The sequence below is a fragment of the Protomyces lactucae-debilis genome (genome assembly GCF_002105105.1).
Source record: "Protomyces lactucae-debilis strain 12-1054 chromosome Unknown BCR37scaffold_14, whole genome shotgun sequence".
Classification (NCBI taxonomy): domain Eukaryota; kingdom Fungi; phylum Ascomycota; class Taphrinomycetes; order Taphrinales; family Protomycetaceae; genus Protomyces; species Protomyces lactucae-debilis.
Genome location: NW_024468006.1, coordinates 129,375 through 150,238, shown reverse-complemented (window position 1 = coordinate 150,238; position 20,864 = coordinate 129,375). Strand labels below are relative to the sequence as shown.

At 51.2% G+C, this 20,864-nt stretch overlaps 14 protein-coding genes across 14 annotated transcripts; 5 read left to right on the top strand and 9 right to left on the bottom strand.

Annotated features, from left to right (window-relative positions):
* Positions 1–729: 729 nt before the first annotated feature.
* On the top strand, positions 730–3,538 carry BCR37DRAFT_381318 (uncharacterized protein; the record flags this gene model as incomplete). Its single annotated transcript, XM_040869667.1, has 1 exon — positions 730–3,538. A coding segment is annotated over exon 1 (2,222 nt), but the record flags the coding sequence as incomplete, so codon positions are not given.
* BCR37DRAFT_349310 (uncharacterized protein) lies at positions 3,295–3,573 on the bottom strand (the record flags this gene model as incomplete). The annotated part of the gene is made up of 1 exon (XM_040867917.1): positions 3,295–3,573. One exon carries the CDS (start codon positions 3,571–3,573, stop codon positions 3,295–3,297), a length of 279 nt encoding a protein of 92 aa, XP_040724021.1.
* BCR37DRAFT_77037 (XPC-binding domain-containing protein) lies at positions 3,501–5,219 on the top strand. Its single transcript, XM_040872480.1, has one exon. It carries the CDS (start codon positions 3,737–3,739, stop codon positions 4,907–4,909), a length of 1,173 nt encoding a protein of 390 aa, XP_040724020.1. The 5' UTR covers positions 3,501–3,736; the 3' UTR covers positions 4,910–5,219.
* BCR37DRAFT_77784 (eukaryotic translation initiation factor 6) lies at positions 5,029–6,069 on the top strand. The gene is made up of 2 exons (XM_040872483.1): positions 5,029–5,130; positions 5,167–6,069. Exons 1-2 carry the CDS (start codon positions 5,104–5,106, stop codon positions 5,860–5,862), a joined length of 723 nt encoding a protein of 240 aa, XP_040724019.1. The 5' UTR covers positions 5,029–5,103; the 3' UTR covers positions 5,863–6,069.
* Positions 5,833–6,604, bottom strand: BCR37DRAFT_381316 (acireductone synthase-like protein). Its single transcript, XM_040869666.1, has 2 exons — positions 6,028–6,604; positions 5,833–5,990 (listed from the first exon to the last, which is right to left on the bottom strand). The coding sequence occupies exons 1-2, from the start codon at positions 6,584–6,586 to the stop codon at positions 5,869–5,871; spliced, it is 681 nt and encodes a 226-aa protein (XP_040724018.1). The 5' UTR covers positions 6,587–6,604; the 3' UTR covers positions 5,833–5,868.
* An 83-nt stretch (positions 6,605–6,687) lies between these two features.
* On the top strand, positions 6,688–7,704 carry BCR37DRAFT_414464 (uncharacterized protein; the record flags this gene model as incomplete). The annotated part of the gene is made up of 1 exon (XM_040872264.1): positions 6,688–7,704. Exon 1 carries the CDS (start codon positions 6,727–6,729, stop codon positions 7,702–7,704), a length of 978 nt encoding a protein of 325 aa, XP_040724017.1. The 5' UTR covers positions 6,688–6,726.
* A 32-nt stretch (positions 7,705–7,736) lies between these two features.
* On the bottom strand, positions 7,737–9,203 carry BCR37DRAFT_76484 (Alpha/Beta hydrolase protein). Its single transcript, XM_040872478.1, has one exon. It carries the CDS (start codon positions 8,886–8,888, stop codon positions 7,770–7,772), a length of 1,119 nt encoding a protein of 372 aa, XP_040724016.1. The 5' UTR covers positions 8,889–9,203; the 3' UTR covers positions 7,737–7,769.
* On the bottom strand, positions 9,001–10,416 carry BCR37DRAFT_404991 (C2H2 type zinc-finger-domain-containing protein; the record flags this gene model as incomplete). The annotated part of the gene is made up of 1 exon (XM_040872073.1): positions 9,001–10,416. The coding sequence occupies exon 1, from the start codon at positions 10,345–10,347 to the stop codon at positions 9,001–9,003; it is 1,347 nt and encodes a 448-aa protein (XP_040724015.1). The 5' UTR covers positions 10,348–10,416.
* A 1-nt stretch (position 10,417) lies between these two features.
* On the bottom strand, positions 10,418–13,131 carry BCR37DRAFT_76482 (eukaryotic translation initiation factor 3 subunit 8 N-terminus-domain-containing protein). Its single transcript, XM_040872477.1, has 2 exons — positions 12,692–13,131; positions 10,418–12,647 (listed from the first exon to the last, which is right to left on the bottom strand). Exons 1-2 carry the CDS (start codon positions 13,047–13,049, stop codon positions 10,474–10,476), a joined length of 2,532 nt encoding a protein of 843 aa, XP_040724014.1. The 5' UTR covers positions 13,050–13,131; the 3' UTR covers positions 10,418–10,473.
* Positions 13,132–13,274: 143 nt separating this feature from the next.
* On the top strand, positions 13,275–13,781 carry BCR37DRAFT_381313 (mitochondrial ribosomal protein L28-domain-containing protein). Its single transcript, XM_040869665.1, has 2 exons — positions 13,275–13,366; positions 13,422–13,781. Exon 2 carries the CDS (start codon positions 13,427–13,429, stop codon positions 13,742–13,744), a length of 318 nt encoding a protein of 105 aa, XP_040724013.1. The 5' UTR covers positions 13,275–13,366; positions 13,422–13,426; the 3' UTR covers positions 13,745–13,781.
* A 63-nt stretch (positions 13,782–13,844) lies between these two features.
* On the bottom strand, positions 13,845–15,525 carry BCR37DRAFT_381310 (sterol 24-C-methyltransferase). Its single transcript, XM_040869664.1, has 3 exons — positions 15,170–15,525; positions 15,045–15,127; positions 13,845–15,004 (listed from the first exon to the last, which is right to left on the bottom strand). Exons 2-3 carry the CDS (start codon positions 15,074–15,076, stop codon positions 13,897–13,899), a joined length of 1,140 nt encoding a protein of 379 aa, XP_040724012.1. The 5' UTR covers positions 15,077–15,127; positions 15,170–15,525; the 3' UTR covers positions 13,845–13,896.
* Positions 15,385–16,551, bottom strand: BCR37DRAFT_77125 (uncharacterized protein). Its single transcript, XM_040872481.1, has 2 exons — positions 16,403–16,551; positions 15,385–16,309 (listed from the first exon to the last, which is right to left on the bottom strand). Exon 2 carries the CDS (start codon positions 16,209–16,211, stop codon positions 15,687–15,689), a length of 525 nt encoding a protein of 174 aa, XP_040724011.1. The 5' UTR covers positions 16,212–16,309; positions 16,403–16,551; the 3' UTR covers positions 15,385–15,686.
* Positions 16,552–17,629: 1,078 nt separating this feature from the next.
* BCR37DRAFT_403153 (OPT oligopeptide transporter protein-domain-containing protein) lies at positions 17,630–20,140 on the bottom strand (the record flags this gene model as incomplete). Its single annotated transcript, XM_040871974.1, has 2 exons — positions 17,630–19,851; positions 19,879–20,140. 2 exons carry the CDS (start codon positions 20,138–20,140, stop codon positions 17,630–17,632), a joined length of 2,484 nt encoding a protein of 827 aa, XP_040724010.1.
* Positions 20,141–20,263: 123 nt separating this feature from the next.
* On the bottom strand, positions 20,264–20,764 carry BCR37DRAFT_393954 (Oxo-4-hydroxy-4-carboxy-5-ureidoimidazoline decarboxylase; the record flags this gene model as incomplete). Its single annotated transcript, XM_040871384.1, has 1 exon — positions 20,264–20,764. The coding sequence occupies one exon, from the start codon at positions 20,762–20,764 to the stop codon at positions 20,264–20,266; it is 501 nt and encodes a 166-aa protein (XP_040724009.1).
* Positions 20,765–20,864: the final 100 nt, after the last annotated feature.

The window sequence follows — 20,864 nt, the reverse complement described above, 5'->3', positions numbered from 1 at the left end:
CTCAAAGATACAGCACGAGCTGAATGGATGGACCTACACGAGCCTTGCGCACGATCAGGGAATTGAACATGACTCCAACCAAACTCATAGTGCAGAGCGCGTACAACGAGAACATTCGAAACAGCGTCAAATACCGATTGCCACTGCGTAATGAACTCTCCGAGCAGAATAACAATCAAGACAGAGCATGGGCTGAAAAGATGAGCCTTGCGCACGATCAGAGAATCGCACATGATCCTGGGCGAATTGATAGTGCAGAGCACGTACAATAAGCGCTGTGGCGTGCAGAACTGAATGGCTTGCAGGCTGGTAGGGACAAGTAGATTCTCAGAAGGTTAACCAAGTCAGTATGGTGATGGCATTCTCCGTTGTAGTAGGAGTAATACAGTAGCTCTGATGAAGATAGGTATTGGAGTAGACTCGAGCTGCTCCTGTTGGCGCACTTCTGTAACGGCTTGTCAAGTGACTTAGGAACAAAGCACTAGGCAGTTTGCACCCAGGCACACATCATTAGACGCGTTTGTGTCCGCTCCAGCTGATGCGTCATGCAATCTTGGCTACCTATCATATGCACACTGCCATGCAGACGAGCACGGAGCATGTCCGCAGCATGGGTGAGCGCACAGGCCGTGTTGCATCTGTTGATGCGCAAGTGTGCTGGTGCTGTATCATCTGCAGCTGCTGGCGTGCTGCTCAAAATCTCACCGCCAGATGAGTTGAGATGACACAACGGCAGCAGCAGGGCGGGGGACATCGACTGAATTGCTACTCTCTGCCGCCCGCTGTCTACAGAGCCCAAGCAGGTGCCCAGGGCCAGTCGCGCCGCGCTTTCCAACAAGAGGCCAAATGGGCTCGACACTCCCCGCCGAAGCACCCGGCGTCCTGATGGAAGTGCGCGGCTGGAATGAGCGCAACGTTGCCGACTGGCTCGGTAAAATCAACAGCAGCAGCTACGCAGATGCCTTTATCGACAACAATATCACTGGCACGACGTTACTCGATTGCGATCAACAAGCGCTCAAGGAGATTGGTATTACAAAAGTGGGAGACCGAGTGCGCATCATGGTGGCCATCAAGGCTCTTAGGAATGAGTGCTTCCCTGTTGCTCGCAAGACGATCCCTATTGCGCAGATGCTGGCTATGGACAGGCCTTTATCGATAGATGGTGCGGCTGGCAAGACGGTATCGCCCTCGACACCCGATACGGCCTCGACGCTCCGTACACCCACTTATACAGTACCGCCCAAGTCGGCTTCGGGGAGCATGGCATCGCCGAGCAAGCCAGACTCACCGATGCGCAGTGCGAATGGTCTGAGTTCGCTCTTAAGTAACTGCGTCAAATTCATTGGCGAGGAGGGACAAACGCGCATCGTCAACATTGCAGACTGTCATGACACGAGCAAGGTGCTTGAAAAAGCCCTCAAAAAGTTCAACTTTGACTTCAGCTCCTTGGATCCGAGTTTGGATAGCTACAGTGTCTATGTAACAGCCGAGGTGGGTCCAGCCTGGCAGCTAACAGAGGAAGAACTCTTTCAAATTTGTCAAGATCCAGCGAGACCAGAGCGCGAGCGGTTGATCCTCAAGAAGCGCGATACGCCACCTTCGATGCTTGAGCTGAGACAAGCGCAAAAGATTGCTCGTGAGCAGCAGGCACTATTGAAGGATACAGCCGTGGCCAACAACCTGGCCAAGATGAAGAAATTGGGCGGCTTCTTTGGCGAAACGCCGGCGTCGCCCATCACACCAGGTGCACTACAATCTACAGCTCGTGGTCCGAAAGCGCGCATCAAGGAATTCTTTGGTGGCAGACCGCCCTCGGAACTCATCTCGAGCAATTTGCAAGACTACTTCCCAGAAGCAACCACAGCAGTATTAGAAAAGACGGTGCGCAACTCAATTCGACGCAGTCAAGCGATGAATGTCGCTTCATCACGGCATCCGAGTGTTTATTCACGGCGGTACTCGAATGCATCGATGCTCTCTGTTGCTAGCTATCGGAGTCCTGTGCCACCTGTACCAAGTGTTGGCGATGCGTGGATCTCAGCGACTGCACTACCAAAGAAGCGACCTGGTTCTGTGCACCGCGGTCTGAGCGGCCTCTCCTCCATGGATGATACATTGGCAAGACCCAAGAGTATCCGCTCTATGCGGGATCCTGAAGCAGCTAGTGTCCTCTCGCGTCGCTCAATCTCTGGCAGATCCCTTCATTCTGATACGACATTTAGGGAAGATGCTGGTGCGTCGCCTGATGAGAGTGAAGAGGATGAAGATTATGAATTGCCTGAATACCTCAAAGAAACGCTGGCCGTGACGGAAGAGGAAGATGACAAGGAGATTGGTGATCGAATTCGTGCGCGATCCATGGCGTTTGCTGGAGGTGATGCGGATAATATCTTTGCAAGTCTCAGTGCAGACGATTCAGGGCCCTCGTCGTGGATTCGGGGTACATTGATTGGACAAGGTTCATTTGGGTCTGTTGTGCTTGGTATGAATGCCCTGACGGGTGAATTGATGGCTGTGAAGCAAGTGGATCTACCTAGAGCTGCGCAAAGCGACACTGCAGCGCGAAAGACGAGCATGTTGGATGCACTCCAGCGAGAAATTGCCCTGTTGCGCGACTTGCAGCATGACAATATCGTGCAGTACCTTGGCTCCAACAGTGATGAAACGCATCTCAACATTTTCTTGGAGTACGTTCCTGGTGGAAGTGTCACTGAAATGTTGACAAAGTACGGTGCATTTAAAGAGCCTCTTGTTCGACAATTTGTGCGACAAATCCTGACGGGTCTCAATTACCTCCACGAGCGCGACATTATCCACCGCGACATCAAGGGTGGTAATATTCTAGTGGACAATAAAGGCGTCATCAAGATTTCCGACTTTGGCATCTCCAAAAAAGTTGAGGCTGATTTGTTGAGTGATGGCACAAAGGCATCTAATGCGCATCGTCCATCTCTACAGGGCTCCGTGTTTTGGATGGCGCCGGAAGTGGTGAAGCAAGTGCAATACACCAAAAAAGCCGACATTTGGTCGCTGGGTTGTTTGATTGTGGAGATGCTGACTGGTAAGCATCCATTCCCCGAATTCAACCAGATGCAGGCCATCTTCAAGATTGGCGGGGCTGAAGCTGCGCCTGAGATGCCACAAGGTATCAGCGAGACGGGCAAGGACTTCCTGAGCAAGACGTTTGAGCTGGACTTTAACAATCGGCCAAGCGCGACTGAGTTACTGGCTCATACGTTTTGCCACGCGTCTGTTGCTTGAAGGGAGAGACGGGAGCATACAGCGTGTAATTCAAGCAAATACTTTTGTTTCTTTGATAGGATTGCCTTTGACCTTCTCCCAGTCTATGCTTTGTTCGAGGGCTGGATCAACTTCGCCGATAATAGCAACATTTTCGCCTCTTAGTAGATACAGGCCGAGTGGTTCAACTTGGACAGTCTCTTCAGGAGAGAAGATGCGCTCTTCTGTATCAGAGATGATGAGATTGGTGGTCTGGTCAAAGCCGCATAGCAAACCTGTGAGTGTCCGTCCATCCGCCGTGATGACAACAATATGCTCTACCGTTAGCATTGTCAATTTACTAGATACCCCTACTATTGACCAGACTCGCGAGCAGAGACATGATGGCGTGGTGTAGCTTCGCCTTTTTGTTTTCGAGCGAATCCTTGTGACGACGCGTACGCAACCGCCTCTCTCTCTACACCTGTCATAGTCAACGAGGGCTTCAGGAAGCATGAAGCTCACGTTCAAGACAATCACTAAGAATGTCAAGTTTGAGATTGACAATGTCGAGCCAGAGACCAAAGTCGCCGACGTCAAGGCGCGCATTGAGCAAGAACACGGTCATGACGCAAAACTCCAAAAGCTCATCTATTCTGGCAAGATCCTAGCAGACGATAGGACCATTGCATCGTATGAAATCAAGGAAAAGGATTTCATCGTTTGTATGGTATCGAAACCAAAGGCTGTTCCTGCAGCAGCACCAGCAACACCGGCACCTGCCCCGGCTGTTTCGCTCATCACGCCAGCTCCAGCAGCGGTAGCAACCCCTCAAGCGCCGATCCATGCGCCTGCTGCTGCATCGGCACCAGCAGCAGATGCTCCAACACCTGCGCCCGTTTCTGCCGGATTCAATGATAGCAATGCCTTTGCAGCCGGTGAGGCTCGAACGCAAGCCGTGACGATGTTGATGGAGATGGGCTTTGAGCGTGCTCAAGTCGATCGTGCTATGCGTGCTGCTTTCAATAATCCAGATCGTGCAGCAGAGTACCTGATGACGGGAATTCCTGAACATTTACTTGCTGAGCAGCAGCCGCAACAAGCAGCAGCAACAGCAGGGGCAGCTCCGGGTACACCGTCGCCTGCTACAGCGACTGCACCACGTACTGGATCGGCTGCACCTGCAGCAGCAGCAGCGCCTGTACGAACCGGTAATTTGTTTGAACAAGCTGCAGCAGCTGCACAAGGTGGTGGTGCGCGTGCTGGTGGTGCCGCTGGCGCAGCGGCTGGAGGTGGTGACATGTCTGTGGGTGATTTGGAGTTCCTACGACGTGATCCACAATTTCAACAACTACGACAGATGGTGCAGCAGAATCCACAGATGCTGGAGCCGATTCTACAACAGCTGGCAGCAGGCAATCCTGCCGTGGCGAATATGATTGTGTCGAATCCAGAGGCGTTTTTGGGATTATTGGCGGACGGAGAGGAAGGTGAGGATGGCGGTGCTTTACCGCCTGGTGCGATGCAGGTGCAGGTGACACCAGAGGAGAATGCTGCGATTGAGCGGTTGCAGGCGCTTGGATTTGAGCAGCAGGTGGTGCTGCAGGCCTACTTCGCCTGTGACAAGAATGAGGAGCTTGCTGCCAACTACTTGTTTGAGCACGGCCACGAGGATGATGAGGAGTAGATAGGCAGCTTGCTGAATTCAATACTGCTACTCTACTGCTGCTACTTGACTACTACTCCACTACTCTGCTCCAGTAATACTTGTATATCTGTTCCTGACTTTCGCTGCTGCTGATTCGTGCGACGAGAAATTTCAACTTGCAGCAAGAGGCAACATCAAGCAGCTACACTTCCCATCAACCTACTTCCCTACCTATGGCGCTCCGTGCACAGTTCGAGAATGTACACACCCTCTTCACTGTACCCATCTAACAGCAGAGCAACGAAATCGGCGTCTTTGCAACATTGACCAATGCATACTGCCTCGTCGCCATCGGCGGCTCGGAAAACTTCTACTCAGTCTTTGAGAGCGAGCTCGGCGATGTCATTCCAGTCATTCACACCTCTGTCGGTGGTAATCGCATCATTGGTCGTATGACGGCCGGCAACAGGCGTGGCTTGCTTGTTCCCAACAGCACCACAGATCAAGAGTTGCAACATTTGAGAAACTCTCTACCGGATGCCGTCAAACTACAAAGAGTGGATGAGCGATTATCAGCGCTCGGTAATGTCATTGCTTGTAATGACTATGTTGCGCTAGTGCACCCTGATATCGAGCGCGAGACGGAAGAGATCATTGCAGATGTATTGGGAGTTGAGGTTTTCAGGCAAACAGTCGCAGACAACGTTCTTGTTGGCACGTACTGTCAGCTATCGAATCAAGGTGCCCTGGTGCATCCGCGAACAACAGTGCAAGATCAAGATGAACTCTCATCCCTACTGCAAGTTCCTCTTGTGGCGGGATCCGTCAACCGGGGTTCCGATGTCATTGGTGGTGGTCTTGTCGTGAATGACTGGTGTGCCTTTGCAGGTCTTCACACAACGGCCACAGAACTTCAAGTCATTGAACAAATCTTCAAATTGCAAGAAGGCCAACAAAACATGCGCGATACAATTGTCGAGTCTTATGCTTGATTAGATCTATAGCGTATCAAAAGAAGTGATGACCCTGTGTGCTGCTTTTGCCGTGTCGGATAATGGTGCATTGCCTGGTCTCTCGACAATGTAGCTTTGCAGGCCTGCTTCCTTGGCAGCTTCGACTTCTGCCTTGTTAGTGATAGTATGCGAAGAGGTGCTTACCCTTGACGTTGTCTGAGAGAAAGAGCACATCGCAGGCAGACTGTCTGAGCTTCTCCACAATCTTGCTGTATGAAGACGCCTGGATCTTTGGACCTGCCGTCGAGGTATCGAAATACCCCTGTAAGTGCGGCGTCAAGTCTCCACGGTCAGAGTACTTGAACAAGAGAATCTGTGCATCAATACTACCAGAAGAGTAGATACTGACAGGCACGCCGAGCCTGTTGATGGCACGCGGGACATCCTCATAGATCATTGACTTGAGTGCACCTGATTCGTAGCCACTCTTCCAGAGTTGACCTTGCAAGGCCTTGAATGCCGTATGCTTCTCATTCTTGGCATGCTTCGTTTGAACAAATGAGATGAGCGTTTCTGGAGAGCTAACGAGTGCTTCATCTTCAGCAGCAAAGGAAGCCTTGATTTGAGCAAAGGCAGGAGACGACCAATGTTGCCGTATATAGCTAGCATATTGGGCCTCGGCATGTGGGAAGAGCACATCCGTCACAAAGGAGATGGGCGTCGTTGTGCCCTCTATATCGAGCACGAGCGCCTTGAAGGCCATCCTCAGCTGTTGTGGTGCTGGGTCGAGGTCTCTTCAGCTCGTCGTCATTTCCTCCCCCAGACTGCAACGACCACCGACAGTGGGACTGGGACAGCAACCTGGGCTAGCTTCTACTCTCGCTGCGCTTGGAATAGCAGGCAATGCGAGCGCCTACAACTTCGCAACGCCGCCTTGTAGACGAACTCGATACCCATGGCACATCCATCGAACCACTCGACAATCTCTACCCCTACGGACCGCCACCCCATCGCAGCACCGGTGCGCGCTCAGCAGAACAAGCACCTTACCATACCCGCTACAATTTCCTCAATGACTTCTTGACGCGTCGCGTCTTGAATGGGGCGCGCTCATCACCTGCTGCACCAGACATGCTTGCCGCGCATGATGAAGTTCGACATGAGGGAGTATCAACGACAGTGCCTATTGGGACACTTCGTCGATCTCGTACGATTCGCGAACGGCATACGAAGACATCCGATGAGACTGGATCTGTTCAGCCATTAAAGCTTGAAATGATTGATTGTGATGGTGGGTCCCTTGACTTCGACTCTGGTCGGTACATGGCAGAAAACCTACTCAGGAACGATACGAGTGTCTATTGTACAGCAAAGTTGGAGAATGTCAACATCTTGCTTAAATCAGCCAAGCCGTTTGTGTTGACAGAGATGGTGATCAAGGCACCGCAACGGAGTTTCACATCCCCTGTCAAGGATGGCTTGATTTGGGTATCTATGGAACGCCCCGATTTGGAGCGCACTGCAGAATTTGACAGGCAGGAAGAGGGACCAGCAGACAGAGACGAGGAAATGCCCAAGTCACCCCTTCAAGCATTACTCCAAGGTCATGACCTTCCAGCAACGACAATGCTCCCCTTCACGCGCAGTCACTTTGGTATCGACTGTCCAAATGCCTATTTCTTGGTGGATCCAGCAACGGGTAGTGCGACTGTCAAATTCGAACCGCCCCTCTCAGGCCGCTTTGTGCATGTCAAATTACTGAGTGGGCAGCCATTTGATAGCTATCCAGGTCGTCTTGAGCGCGACAATATCGACGTCCAAGCAGTCTTGTTGTATGGACATATCGGCCCACACCTCAAGGCTGCTTTCGCATTTCGCTAATGCTTTCTTGGTTCACGTACTAGCGTAGGCAATACTTTGGCTTGTATCCATTCTCCTTTCTACATCTATTGTTCTACAAATTGCATAATGCGCTCGGCCACCTCAACAGGGACCGCTGTGCAGATATCATGGCCAATGCCGTCAAAAAAGACCAACTCAGCAGCAGGTACAATCTCCATTAACCGCTTCGACACTTTTTGTGCATCAACGATATCATCCTCAGCGCCCCAGATAGCCATGACCTTGAACTTGCCACCTATGGCAAACTCTTGCAGCTTGCCAAAGACCTCCAATTGATCGAAAATGGGACCTGACCGGAATGTCGATAGATAAGCGCGTGCGAAGCCTTTGTGGTTTTCTTTCTGCCAGTCAAGGACACCCGTCGTGTCAATGGCATCGCCAGAGACGCGACGCTTGACATCTTCGAGCTTCTTGGGGACAACGAGCGATTGAAGTCCCTCAACCAACCAGAATGGCACCGAATGAGACTGTACTAGCTTCCGCATAGGTGATTGCTCAGAAGCCCTCAACAAACCTGCTGGCGCAATCATGACGAGTTGACGAATGCCTTGTGGGTAACAAGCTGCAAAAGCAGCAACGATGCCACCGCCAAGGGAGTATCCGACCAGCGTATACCCAGTCCCTCCTCCGACCCCTGCATCAGACCAGCCGAGGTGCGCAAGAACACTGAGCAGCTGGAAACTGAATGCGGCTGCATCCATGGGCAGGCCAACAGGAACATCCGTATATCCTCTACCCCATAGATCATACGTCGCAACACGATATCCACGCTTCACCAGTGTTCGTAAGACTCCCCGAAAGACTGGACAGGGTGTTGTGATGCCATGAACAAGCATGACTCTCGGACCATCTTTCGGGCCCTCCACAAAGACCTGAACGCGACCATAAGGCGTAGTGATGCGTTGACTGCCCTCATACAGAGATTGCGGGTAATCTGCATGCGCGAGGGTATACTCAGGAGCTCGAATCACTGGAATACCGCTACTTCCAGTGAATCCAGCAGAGTGATGCGTTGCTGCCGACAGGGCTTGCGAGGATGCATTTTTACGCGCAAGACTGTAGAATACAGCGAGAGAGGCACCTGCAGCGATGATGGGAATGGTGTAGTCGCCCTCTTGCCAGGCATGATGAGCGCTCTCTGAGAATCGAGACAGAAAGGACATGTCGTCTATAGAATAGAAAGTATCTTCTACAGCAAGATTGATGCCGGGTATACAGATGAGCCGGCAGCGGGGAAAGTCGAGATTCGAGTTTACGAATACACTATAGAGCAGACTACTGCAAGAGAGGATCCCTGTAGTGCTTCTGGTTGTTGTTCCTGTACATCGTGCGTGTCTTGAAGTCTTCGCGAATCCGCATATCCTGGAACGTCGCAATGTGCTTCCTTGACCAGTCCTTGCGGCCCTTGTCGACACCTGCAATCGAGGTGTTCACCAACTCTTGACGCACTTGCTGTGTTCGGTCCATAATGGCCTTGTGCACAGCTGCACCACCGCGTTCTGCGAATGGGTCGCGACCACGTAGATTCTGGCGGTAATAGCGTTGCAGCGAGCGATGGCCAGCCACAGCACCGGAAGGAAGCCTCAATTCAAAGTCCTCTTCCACAGGACCGAGGTGAGCAGAGTCAATGGTGTCGTCTGAATCATACGCTTCTTCATCGCCTTCCTCAAGGTCACCTTCGACATCCGACCATTCGCCATCATCACGCTCAGGAATGCCTTCCCACGTAGACGAAAAGTCGTAATAATCCGACAATTCCATTTGTTCTTCTTCGGTGGAATAAGCGATGCGGCGATGACTTGTACTCGCCATATGTGCACGACACGCTTCCAAATTGCGGAACCCTTTATTGCATGCAAGGCAAAAGTTGCCCACGGCTACTTTGGTTTGCAGATACTCAATGAGTCCTCGCAAATCAACGAGGTAATCTTGTTCAGGCAAAAAGAGCGAGTGCATTTTTATCATGTGAGTGACATTGGCAGCAAGTGCCTCGACCTCATCTTCATCTTTTTGCACCGTTCGGCAAAACAGGCACTCTCCAATAGGCAACTTGACGGCATTCTCAAGCTTCTTGCGGATTTGCTCCTCTTCTGCCTTAGTCAAGCCTTCTGCATCCTCGCTTGGACTTTCTTCTTGTTGCGTCTCTGGCGCAGGGGATGCCGTAGATGATTCATAGATGGAAGCCTGTGACGGCTCAATCGATGTACCGAATGTGAATGCCGATTCAACATGTGAACCATCCTCTGATCCCTCACCCACTTCACGACCAGCAAGCGCAGCCCTGACAGCCTCCTTGTGTTTCTTTGAGCCCAAGTGATTGGCATAGGCATTCTCGCTGTAATACACTTTGCCACAGGGTCCACACCGTTCAGCGAAATTCGCCCGTTCAGCAGTCGTTGCAGCCAGTGATTTTTGCGCCAATACCTTTTCAGCAAACGTTGTAGCAGAGACGCTGGTGAGATCAGCAACACGGCGTTTGAGATTATAGCGATGCCAATCCGATTGATAGTGCGTGCGCTGCAGATCTGGCGTGTGAAAGGCTACACTGCACGTCTGACATGTGAACCCACCACCTTGACGCTGCGATGCGTCGACTGTATGCTGTAGAACTGGGTCTTCCATAGCGGTAGAAGCCTTCCTGAGGGTGTCTTGGTCGCAAAAGCTCGATTGGAAATGTGAAAATAAGAACAGACGTCAGCGAGAAAGCAAGTCACAAATATGCTTGATTTCTTCAGAGTCAAGGGGGATCTATGCTCGAATCTTTTGTGCAAGACGACTGCCAAAGTCTTGCCGCCTGCCACCGCGGGCACCTTTGCGGTCACCTTGGAAGCCACCGCCACCGCCTTGCTGCCTCCTGCGGTGCTCACCACCACCACCACCCGTCTGCCTGCCACCTTCATGCTGGCCTTCACCCTTAGGCTGCTTGATATCCAACGCCTGTTCATTCTGTTCAACAAGCCTCTGTGCCTTTTCAGCGAGTTGCACAGCTTGCACCTGCAACCTCGTCTGATCCTGCCTAAAGAACGTCAAACTCTCATCATCTGCTGCCAAGGTCGCCGTCAGTTCATCCTGTGCGATCAAGCGTGACACTGTCATGCGTGTCTCTTCCGCAGACAAGTCAAACAATGACGCAAGCTGAGCGAGCTTAACAGACTCATAAAAGGGTGCATAGCTGAATAAGTACGTCCGAAGACCTTCTTCCTTGACTTTTTGCTTCAGCATAGCACGAATCGAATCAGGCTGTGGCATCAAATCAATGATTTTGATTTGTGACAGCAAGTCATAGGCACCGTGCCAGTCACCCGCAGACAAACGCTTACTCGCTTGCATGATGAAATCACGCGTATTCTCCGGTGGCCCGGAAAAGATTTGCCGGTCGGCAAAGTCGAGGGTACGTCTGAATTGTCTGCTAATAATACGCTTTGAGCCGCGTGCCATCTCAGGTACCTCCATCAGCATAGAACAAGTCAAGTAAACAAACTCGGACAGCTCGAGGTTCAAATGCAAGTGGAATGGAAGCTGTCGTGCCTTGTCTTGACGTTCTTGTTCAGGATCCCGTACATTCTTGGAGGGACCCTGAGCGAGCAGCTCCTTGACCCTGTTGCCACCGCAAATCTCAGAGAGTGCTTGCTGTGCTTCCACTACCAATCCGGAACGGAAAGCAGACAAGCCCAACTGGACCATGGTACGATTGTGGAGGATCTGTGTTTGAATGTCTGCAGCGTGGATGGAGTCTTGCAAGTGAGACATGAGCAACATGTCGCGTGCTTCATAGTAACGGTCTTCGAGTGCGAGGTTGTAGATGTGACACAACATGGCGCGTGTACGCAACAAGCCAGTGCCATTCTTGTAGAGGTAGTTGGCCAGCTTTTGGATGAGGGGAAAGTTCTCCTCGCGCGGGGTGATTTTGGATGCGAGATCCTTTGAGAGATCAGCATACGCCTGATCCTCGAATGCAGTGACGAGTACTTGTTGCTTGTAGTACAAGTGCTCCATACGACGCATAATCAATCGTGAAATATCCTTTTCGCCATTCCACTCGACATAGATCTGTGCACGAACAATTGTAGCGTACAACAACGCCTCGTCGCGTAGACGGTCGACGTAGTCTTGTGAGTGCGGGTCGATGTTTTGCAGAGCGCGGGTGAGTTCATCGTCAAGACGATCAACGTAAGAGATGATGGAGCCCTTGATTTTGACAATGGGTTGCTCATCTGTGGGAACTGGCGCAGGTTGTTCGTCATCATGTTCCACGGCATCCTCGAGGACAGTGTAGGAGCGCTCCTGTTCAAGCAATTTCAACAGCTCAAGCAATTCTGCTTGAGCACGCTTCCACGCCTCTGTTGGCATGTACTGTGACAAACCAGAGCTGAAGTCAAATCGCGCTGCAACGGTCGCGAGCAACACTCTGATCTTTTGGTAGGGTGTGACAGCAACTTCCTTGAGCTTTGCAAGGACAAAGAGTTGCTCGTCCCTGTTAGTGCTCTTCTTTCCACGAGCTTCAAAGACTGCTTGGAGGTGGGTGAAGATGCTCTCTGCAGAGTATTCGAGTACTTTACCACCTTTGCCTACGGTGGCAAACCCATCATCATTGCCGGCGACGGCAGCAGTAGGAGTTACAGCAAACTTGTCCTTTTTGACCTTTGGCTGTTGAGGTTCTGGCGCGGGCTCTGGCTCATCCAACGCATCGGGGTCTGCCTTGTATCGTTCAATTTCAGCTTCATAGAGACGGTTGTTCTTCTTGATGCGCTGCTTCAAACCATTGAGAGCACGCGTATTGGCTGGATTCATCTTCTTGGTCTTGGCTGCCTTGACGGCCTCATTGGCAACATCCTCTAGCCGGGTGATGGTGGCAATGTAGATTTTGGGAAGCTGCTGAGCTGCTTTGGCCTTTTCTGCAAGCTTGTTGAGCTTGTCAAACTCTAGATTGTTAGTTTCAACGCGCTCGATGAAGCACTTGGCATACCGCTAGAGATGGTGACCCAGTCATTGATCTTTTGCGCATTCTCAATGAGATGCACACAGCTCTCGACCTCCTCGATACGTTTATCCTTGGCAGACTTGACGACTTTCTTGCCATCGTCCGAGTCATCGTCACTGTCGTCCGAGTCCCCACCGACCATGAATCGGTTTCCCTTCTTTGCGGGTGCATCGGAGTCGTCCGAGTCACTTGCATCACTGGCAGAGTCACTGTCGGAGTCGCTGTCATCGCTATTGCTGTTGCTGCCACTTTGACGGGACGCGAGGTCTGAGTCTGAGTAGTCATCGTCTGATGCGCTGGAAGAGTCTGAGTCTGATGACCCTGCAGCAAAGAAACGCGACATAGTCAGCAGTCGCTTCTCTCTCTCTCCTCTTGCTTCTCTAGTACTCTCTGGTCCAGCTGCTTGTCTCTCTCTTTCTTTCTCTCCTGCTGCAGATTTCTCATGCCCACGCAGTCACAAATGAATTTTATCAGCGCAACTTCAAGCATGACCTTCCATCCACCGACATCCCTGATAGACACGGGCCTGCTGGACTGGACAGGACAGCATGATCACAAGAGCCACCGCACACACACATGCACCCCTCTGCAGACTCTTCTCCTCCAGGGCCGCACTTCTCGCTCGAAAGCAGGAATCCTCAAAGCTAGATCCACGCACTCGTACGACCCCATCCTTCGTAATCAAACACAGCAGTCAGCTAACACGTAACACTAGAGCTCATGCGAGACGTGCTCTTCCGTAATGCAACACCGGCAAAGTTGCAATTGACAGAGGAAGAAGCCATCATGCACGATACAATACACCGTGCCTGGCAATTACATCTACGCCGACAAAGAACAGCGCGAGATGTTGACCTTGAACGGCGCTATAATCGCATGCGAGAGGCATGTGCCGATTTAGCGGAACACGATCCAAAGCTCTTCAAGCTGGCCATGATGAGAGATCCGAAAGCCGGATTCCCGTTGAACGCACGAGCGTTGACAGAGACACCGCCATCGAGTGGTTGGAATCATGACTGGAAACGTCCTCAAGAATGATCCCTTCCTGGGCCTCTGTACAACCTTTTTTACGCATCTAGCATTTAGCATCAGCATAATCATGACACAGCGTCTTCTCGATGCTTACACAATATCAATATCAAACAAGGAAACCTTCTCTACATCCACAAATATCGCAAGTCAAGACAGATCTAGTTCTTCTTGGCCGGCTTTGTTGCGACTGCCAGATACATGGGCGTGAACAAGCCGAGCTTGCCACCTTCCACAAGTGCATCTGCAGCGACCTCAAGGGTGTGACCAATTGCCTGAGTGCCCTTCGGTGCCAAACCCACCTTCTCCATAACACCAACAGCCGTCTGTGTCAAGAACCGACCAGCGGCCGTCATCCTGAAGCACGTAAACAAGTCCCATGGGCTCTGCACGTTAGACAGCTTGCCCTCGATTGGGTAGTACCAAGGAACAAAGCCATCATCTGCAGCAAGATCCTCGTTGAAGGTCACTTCAAACCCAACGGCCTTCAAAGCACGCAGACATTCTTCAATCTTGACCATTTGAGGAATACCATTGCCAACTTCAATGCCATAAGCAATTTCTCGGTGTTGCTTGTTGCTGGCATCGTATGCATCCGTCATGAGCCACTCATACACACCGAAGGTACCGCCTGGCTTCAAGACTCGGTAAATCTCTCCATAGACACCTTCGAGCTTTGGTGCATGCACCGTCGCTTCAATCGCATACACGCAATCAAATTGCTCATCCTCAAATGGCATCTGCATGAAATCACCCTTCGTGAAGTTCAACTGTGCAGACAATCCACGACGCGCAGCAAATGCTTCAGCGCGTGAGATTTGATAGTCATTGTTGTTGAGGCCCGTGATGTGCGCACCTGTGAATTGAGCAATCTCAAGCGCTGGTCCACCCACACCGCATCCAACATCCAGGACTTTTGCACTTTTAGGGATACTCATCTTGTGCGCCAGATAGTGTTCATGCCTGGCAATGGCCTGATAAAAGGGTTCACCACGGTAGTAACGAGCGAAATGGAAACTCTGTCCCCAGCCATACTCATACAAGTCTGTAGCCAAGTTGTAGTAGGCGTTGGTCAAGCCTGTGTAGTCTTCGATCCGCGAGTTCATATTGTCGTCGGCTGTATCGCCAGACTTGCGTTCAAAGAACTTGAAGTACTTTTCCGCTTCAAGCTCAGCGGCCGTCTTGTCCTTGGCCATCATGGCACCGAATCCTGTACGTGCTGCACCGCTTGATTTACCGTGCATCGCTTTGGAATGCTCCTTGTCGCGGCTGAATGGTTAGTCGATATCCTTAAGCTATAGACACATACTTGTGAATCATCTGACGCGAATTGGAAGACATGCTGAAGGAGTGTGATGGGTGTTGCTGCTTGGTCGGGTCAAATTTTGCTTTCTGGTCGGGAGTCAGTCAGGCCACAATTCGCGAAAAATATACACTCAGATGGACCACAGCGCTCGTCGCAAAACAGTGGCCTTTCGCTTCTATGTCGAGGATGCATACATTGACGGCAGTCGATTGAAAAGTGATATTTCAGTACGACTGCGCAAGGGAGTCTGCGAGATGAATGCAGCGTCTGCCTGTTCACCTCCGACGTTCTGAAAGTGGTGAGGCGCAAAGAGTCGTAGCTGCTGCGCATTATGAAATGCTCTTACCTGCCACTGCTCATGCACTGACCCTGTCACATGATTCACCATCACTGGAACACATGAAGATCTGGATGTTGGTGCACTTTCGTGCGTGCCTCACAAGTCAGTCGATGTGACCCCGAAGACCGGGAGCACTATGATCTACGTGCCTACGATCATGACCGATACGGCATATATGCTGGCAGCGATTCGCAAGGATAGAGAGCACACTCAGCTGGCTAGACACGTGTGAAAAGCAGGAGAGTACACGCATCAATTGCAAGTAATTCGATGTAAGTGTAGATAAGTAAACTAGATCCTCGTAGTCAACGGGTACAATGGCCGGCTTCAGCACTCATAGTTTCATCGTGCCCAAAAACAGATAACATGCCAAACTCGATAGCATCAATCGGGTCATGTGGACGTTTCCTGAGGCAATCATCATCCGTCATTGTGAAGGTGAAAGTAAAAGAACAAGTGCAAACACGCTGCCCGAGGTTAGATTCATGCTTTCCCGATATATCCTTAATGAGAGCATCGCATGTGCCTTTTGAGTATGGGATGCTTTCGATCATTTCCTTGCACTTCTTGCCACATGCAAAATCCGTGACGCGAGGATTCTTCCCGGGGCGCGTGTGGAACACAGTGAATTTCCTGCAACTGGAAAGTGGATCTTCAGATCCTTCAGATCCACCATCCCCATATCCACCATCCCCCATTGATCCACCAGGAACATGTCCAGCCCGTGAACGCTTGACGAGGCGCTTGTCTGCCGCGACAACGGGATCCTGTACAACCAATGAAGTGACCAGCCCAGAGAAGCACAAGATGATGAGGGACCAGTGCGTCATCGTGATTGCGACTTTTGAGACGGGCCTAGATGCAAATGCTGATGTTGTCTTGACAGAGGATGAGGGAATGGAAGCCCTTCTTATACTTTGCAGACCCACTCGCAATCATCCCGCGCCGGCATCAAAGACATCCGCGTCTCCTGAACATTGACATCCAAATGCAGGATGTGATGCGCAGAGTTGCTGATGACCATTCGCTTTTCAGGGGCAGTAGTACTCAACCATGTGGCTAATTTCCGCACAAGCACTAGCGAAACGAGACTCATGCCATGATCGAGGCACATCAGCAGGAGTGATTTGCCCATGTCGTACGCAGGCACACTGTCACTGAGCACAGAGGTGAGATTAGCCTGACAAGAGGGCATGTCAAGAATGGAGAAGTCTTTTGCTCACGTGGACCAGAGCTCATGTGGCCGCAAGGTTTGGACTTTGGAGGCTCTGGAGTCTGGATTGTGGCTTCTAGACTCTAGACTCTAGACTCAGCTGTCAAGCATCTCAGGGGTAAATCGGGCCGACTGACTCGTAGTGGGCGCTCCTCGCTCCAGGTGTTAAACAGCAGATGGCAGATAGAATCATCGAGCAATGAGAGTGAGCGTGTGCAGGATGCCAATTTGTCATAGCAGCCCGTGTCTGTGCGTGATGAGGCAAAACGTCGACACGCGTTGTCACATGTTTGACCTTCACCAAACAGGACAGTAGTGATCCACAGGCAGATGCAATGACCAGCGACTTGGCAGCAAGTCATTCGCCGTAGATGAAGCACAGAACGGTCTGCACAGAATGTAGTGAGGAGTAATAGCAACGATGCAGCCATCACTCATCCAAGCCATCTCAAGAGTTTGACACCCTCGAGTATGTCTCCGCCAAAATTTGCTGATACTCCACAAGATTGCCTTGCCGCGCGGCATGTTCCTTTGCTACCGTACTGGCACGCTGAGATGCATCGATCCCGAAACCTGACCGACAAAACGAGCTATCTATTCTGTCAATACTCCCCCGCCACAGATTACATCCAATATACGCCGTTCAGCAAGCCAACCTGAGACTTGAAGCTGCTGTAACGCGTCAGACGCAGCAAGCAGGTGTCGTCGCATGAACCTGATGCGAGCTGGGTTCATCTTTTGTAGGCTGCTGAGGAGCTTTCTGTTTCCCACGAAGTTGCGGCGAGTGCATCGAAATGGGGAGTTTCATCAGCTGATGCAGAAAAGAGCGGCTGTTGTCTTTGGCAAGGATACAGAGGAGTCTGAGAGGACCAACGGAGGTATACACTGAGGAACTAGGAGCAAATGTGGAGCCTGAATGGGTCTTCTGAGATACGCGGCATATAGGCGAGCGCATGGTCAGTAGTGTTTGTACTCCCTCGCTCTTCTTCCAATTCCCGCCCAGCAATCAGATAGAAAGCAACCACTGGACCAACGTTACCACACATCTCGGCCAAAGAATCCCCTCTCCGGCAATGGCAGGCGCGTACATCCTTGCCAGTCACACGTCTGCTTGTACACCTGCTTTCCAAACTCCAGCCCATAGTCCTTCAGCACATTCGTATACACCAAGCTGAAAAACCCAACAACCAATGCAGATGCTAAGCCCATATCCAATGCTGCAGAGGCCACAAAATTGTACTTACCCCATAGATCAGGGCGTCGCCTCTTCAAGACGTGATTACTTAGATACCCAACAAGTGCCCAAGATGAGAAATTGAGGCCACCAGCAGGTGGGACCCATGTCATTGCACTGAGCATCACTGGTACATTACAGTAATTCCAAACCGAGTCCTTGCCCTTGCTACGTCGACTCATATAGTAGATGGGAATCGGCAAGATTGCACCAAGTGCAAAGGCATACATGATGGGTCTGTAGAGTGCATCACGTCCAAATAAACGGCCTGGTCCAATGAGTCCCCAAATGATGGAGGAGTTGAAATGGATGCGTGCAATAGGACAGGTCAATCCATTCGGTGCATCCATCGTACAGATATTCGGTACTGAAGCGAGCAAAAACTTGAGAACGCCAACTTGTACGAGTGAGCCGAGAAGCGTTGCAATCAACTGTACTTTGAACAACAACCTCGGTGGAATCTTCATGTACGCGCCAATCTTCATGTCTGACGCAAAGCGAATCCCTTGCATGCCGGAAACATAGCCAAAGTTGAGAAAGACCAGATTGGCAATCGGACGACCGGGAAAGACAACACCACAAATTAATTGGCAGAGCAGTGCCGTGGATGTGTTTTGCGCTGCAATCGCAGAGATGATGCCTGTCGGTACGAAAAACACGCCACACAGACACAGCGCCAATAGGAGCCCATACCACGGCAATCCAACAAATTCATGGGCAACAACCCAAAGAGCCAAGAGCAGACAAAGGACAAAGATGGCCAGGTAGGCACGGTTGTCGACATCTGGATACCGTCTCATCAGACGTGAATGAACATCTCCCGTGCGACTACTCAATTCTGTTTTGCTGGCTTGCCATTGACGGATAATGTCGTCCTTGTAAAAAAGATAGCAGTGAACGACAAGTGCTGACAAGCTAGCAAACGCTGCCACGTAGCTCATGATGTATGACGCTGTCAGATAAAGTGGCGAATACGCTTCATAAGCTTCCTTTGAAAATGTCACCTCAGGGGTAATGATGCGGGAGACGTTGTAGTGCTGTGCCGTATTGTCAAAGACATTACTGTCTGCAAAGGGCAAAAATGCAGAGCCAAAGGAATTGGTAAAATAAAGGAGCGGTGCCATGATCCACAGCATACACGCTACACCAAAGAGGGCGTTGAGGGCTGCCCAGGCTGGAACAAGGATGGGAGAACCGGTGAAGGAGATTTGTGCCCAGTCAAAGGTAAACGGCAATATGCCCATGCCACTCCGAACACCGAAGATGGTATTGATGGTCTTTTGCTTCGGAAAGAACCAAGTGACTATGCCAAAGTAGCTCAAGCCAGGGACAAAGAAGGACGGCACGAAAGCCCACAGGAATGCCGCACCACAGAGCAAGACAAAGAAGCGCGTCCGTGTTAGCCCACCTTCTTTTGTAGTGGATTGCGAGTCGAGGCTGATGTGTTCGCCTGCACCAAGACGTTGAGGATGTAGCACTTGGAAGAGAGCACAATTGACCAGAGTCGCTGGCCAAATCATGGAACTCGGCGTGACTAGCCAATGCCGTGTAAGCCCAGCAAATGTATAGCCGATGACTTGTGTCGAAATGACCAGTGCAATTGAGTAACTGAGCGACGGCTTCATGCCATAAAATTTGATCTGTTCCGTCAAGACATCTGTTGCGAATGCAAATGCAAATGAGACGTTGGCAGCGACAAAGACACATGTGTGTTCCTTTACGTTCCAAGGATGGTCCGGGTCATTGACTCGAACATGGATGAGGGGAATCGTGATGTCCGGCATATACCGAGTCCACGCGATTCCTATAGGATGCGACAATAATTGGGCCAATAGTGCTGTAATGGCCACGGCTGGGAATCTGAGGGAGAAAAACAGATTGACAGCACTTCCAGTCACGACAAAGGCGAGTGCAAGACACCACATGCGCATCGTGTCCGCTTGTAAGGTATGATCGTCTTGATTGCTGACGCACGCACGCACTTCAGCGTATGGGCTGTCATCGAGCAACAGCGCACCTTCTTCTGTATCATCCAGCAGCTCCTCATCACTTAGTAGTGCTTCCTCAGCATTGTCGCTTGAAGCAACTGACGTCGCAAGACTCTGCCGCCTCAATGGTTCATAAGCTTCATAAGATTCAGACTGCGAACGTGGTTTAGTCCGTCGACTAGGGTGAAAGTTGATGATAGAGGGTGTTTCGCGGAGTGTGCGCTGCGCATCCATGGAGGCGGTGCGCGTTCGCCTGGATATAGCGGCACCGTAGCTTCGAACGGAGCCTAGCGGATCGACGAGCGGCGCATAGGATGTTGCCATGCTCTTCTCATTTCCCGTTGCTCATCGCGAGGTTGTAGCAGCTGCTTGTTTTCAGATCTGTCAAGCGCGTAGTTCTAATCTTCCCGCATTTATCAGATTTGAAGCACTCCACCGCACCAGCAATTACAAAGAGCGTAGCCTGTCCATCGCTATGTCCTGCATCGCCTGAATACTCGTCTCCACCTCTGCCTCTCGATTCCCTGCCTTGATCCGCCGCTCCATGTCTGCCATAATCACATCACGCGACCGCCCATTGACAAACACCACGTAGCGCAAACCGGGGAAGGCCGCCTCATACTTGTCATTCAGCTTGCCTAGTCTTTCTGCCTCCTCGGAAGAGCCCTGCAGGGATGCTTGTTCTGCTTTTGAACTGTCCGAGTCCACCTTCTTGGCACCTAGTCGTGGATGCGCATTCAATATCTCATCCAGCTCTTTGCGGCCCTTGATGGCACGTAATTGTTTGGCTATGTAGGCGATCAGATCAGGCGTAGCTTTGCCATTGTCAGACTCTTGCAAGAGAGCCTCTTCATTGGCACTGAGAAGGATGCGCAATGCTGGACTCGGCTCGAACAGTTTGTCAATCTGGCTTAGTGCAAGGTTCAATTGACTATCTGCTGCATCCATTGTGTATTGCCGGACTGCAGAAGACAAGACACTTTATATCTGTGCTCAAGAGTCGCGTTTGCCCGACCATGTCGCTCCTGTGGCGCATGTGAATCTTCTG

Coding starts and splice junctions, on each gene's coding strand:
- BCR37DRAFT_77037 (XM_040872480.1), top strand. CDS start 3,737: ATGAAGCTCACGTTCAAGACAATCACTAAGAATGTCAAGTTTGAGATT.
- BCR37DRAFT_381310 (XM_040869664.1), bottom strand. CDS start 15,076: ATGTCTTCCAATTCGCGTCAGATGATTCACAA. Junction 15,005..15,044: donor TCGCGTCAGATGATTCACAA/GTATGTGTCTAT, acceptor CTAACCATTCAG/CCGCGACAAGGAGCATTCCA.
- BCR37DRAFT_77784 (XM_040872483.1), top strand. CDS start 5,104: ATGGCGCTCCGTGCACAGTTCGAGAAT. Junction 5,131..5,166: donor TCCGTGCACAGTTCGAGAAT/GTACACACCCTC, acceptor ATCTAACAGCAG/AGCAACGAAATCGGCGTCTT.
- BCR37DRAFT_381313 (XM_040869665.1), top strand. CDS start 13,427: ATGCGAGACGTGCTCTTCCGTAATGCAACACCGGCAAAGTTGCAATTG.
- BCR37DRAFT_381316 (XM_040869666.1), bottom strand. CDS start 6,586: ATGGCCTTCAAGGCGCTCGTGCTCGATATAGAGGGCACAACGACGCCC. Junction 5,991..6,027: donor TCTCTCAGACAACGTCAAGG/GTAAGCACCTCT, acceptor CTAACAAGGCAG/AAGTCGAAGCTGCCAAGGAA.
- BCR37DRAFT_76482 (XM_040872477.1), bottom strand. CDS start 13,049: ATGTCGCGTTTCTTTGCTGCAGGGTCATCAGACTCAGACTCTTCCAGC. Junction 12,648..12,691: donor CTGGGTCACCATCTCTAGCG/GTATGCCAAGTG, acceptor CTAACAATCTAG/AGTTTGACAAGCTCAACAAG.
- BCR37DRAFT_76484 (XM_040872478.1), bottom strand. CDS start 8,888: ATGTCCTTTCTGTCTCGATTCTCAGAGAGCGCTCATCATGCCTGGCAA.
- BCR37DRAFT_77125 (XM_040872481.1), bottom strand. CDS start 16,211: ATGACGCACTGGTCCCTCATCATCTTGTGCTTCTCTGGGCTGGTCACT.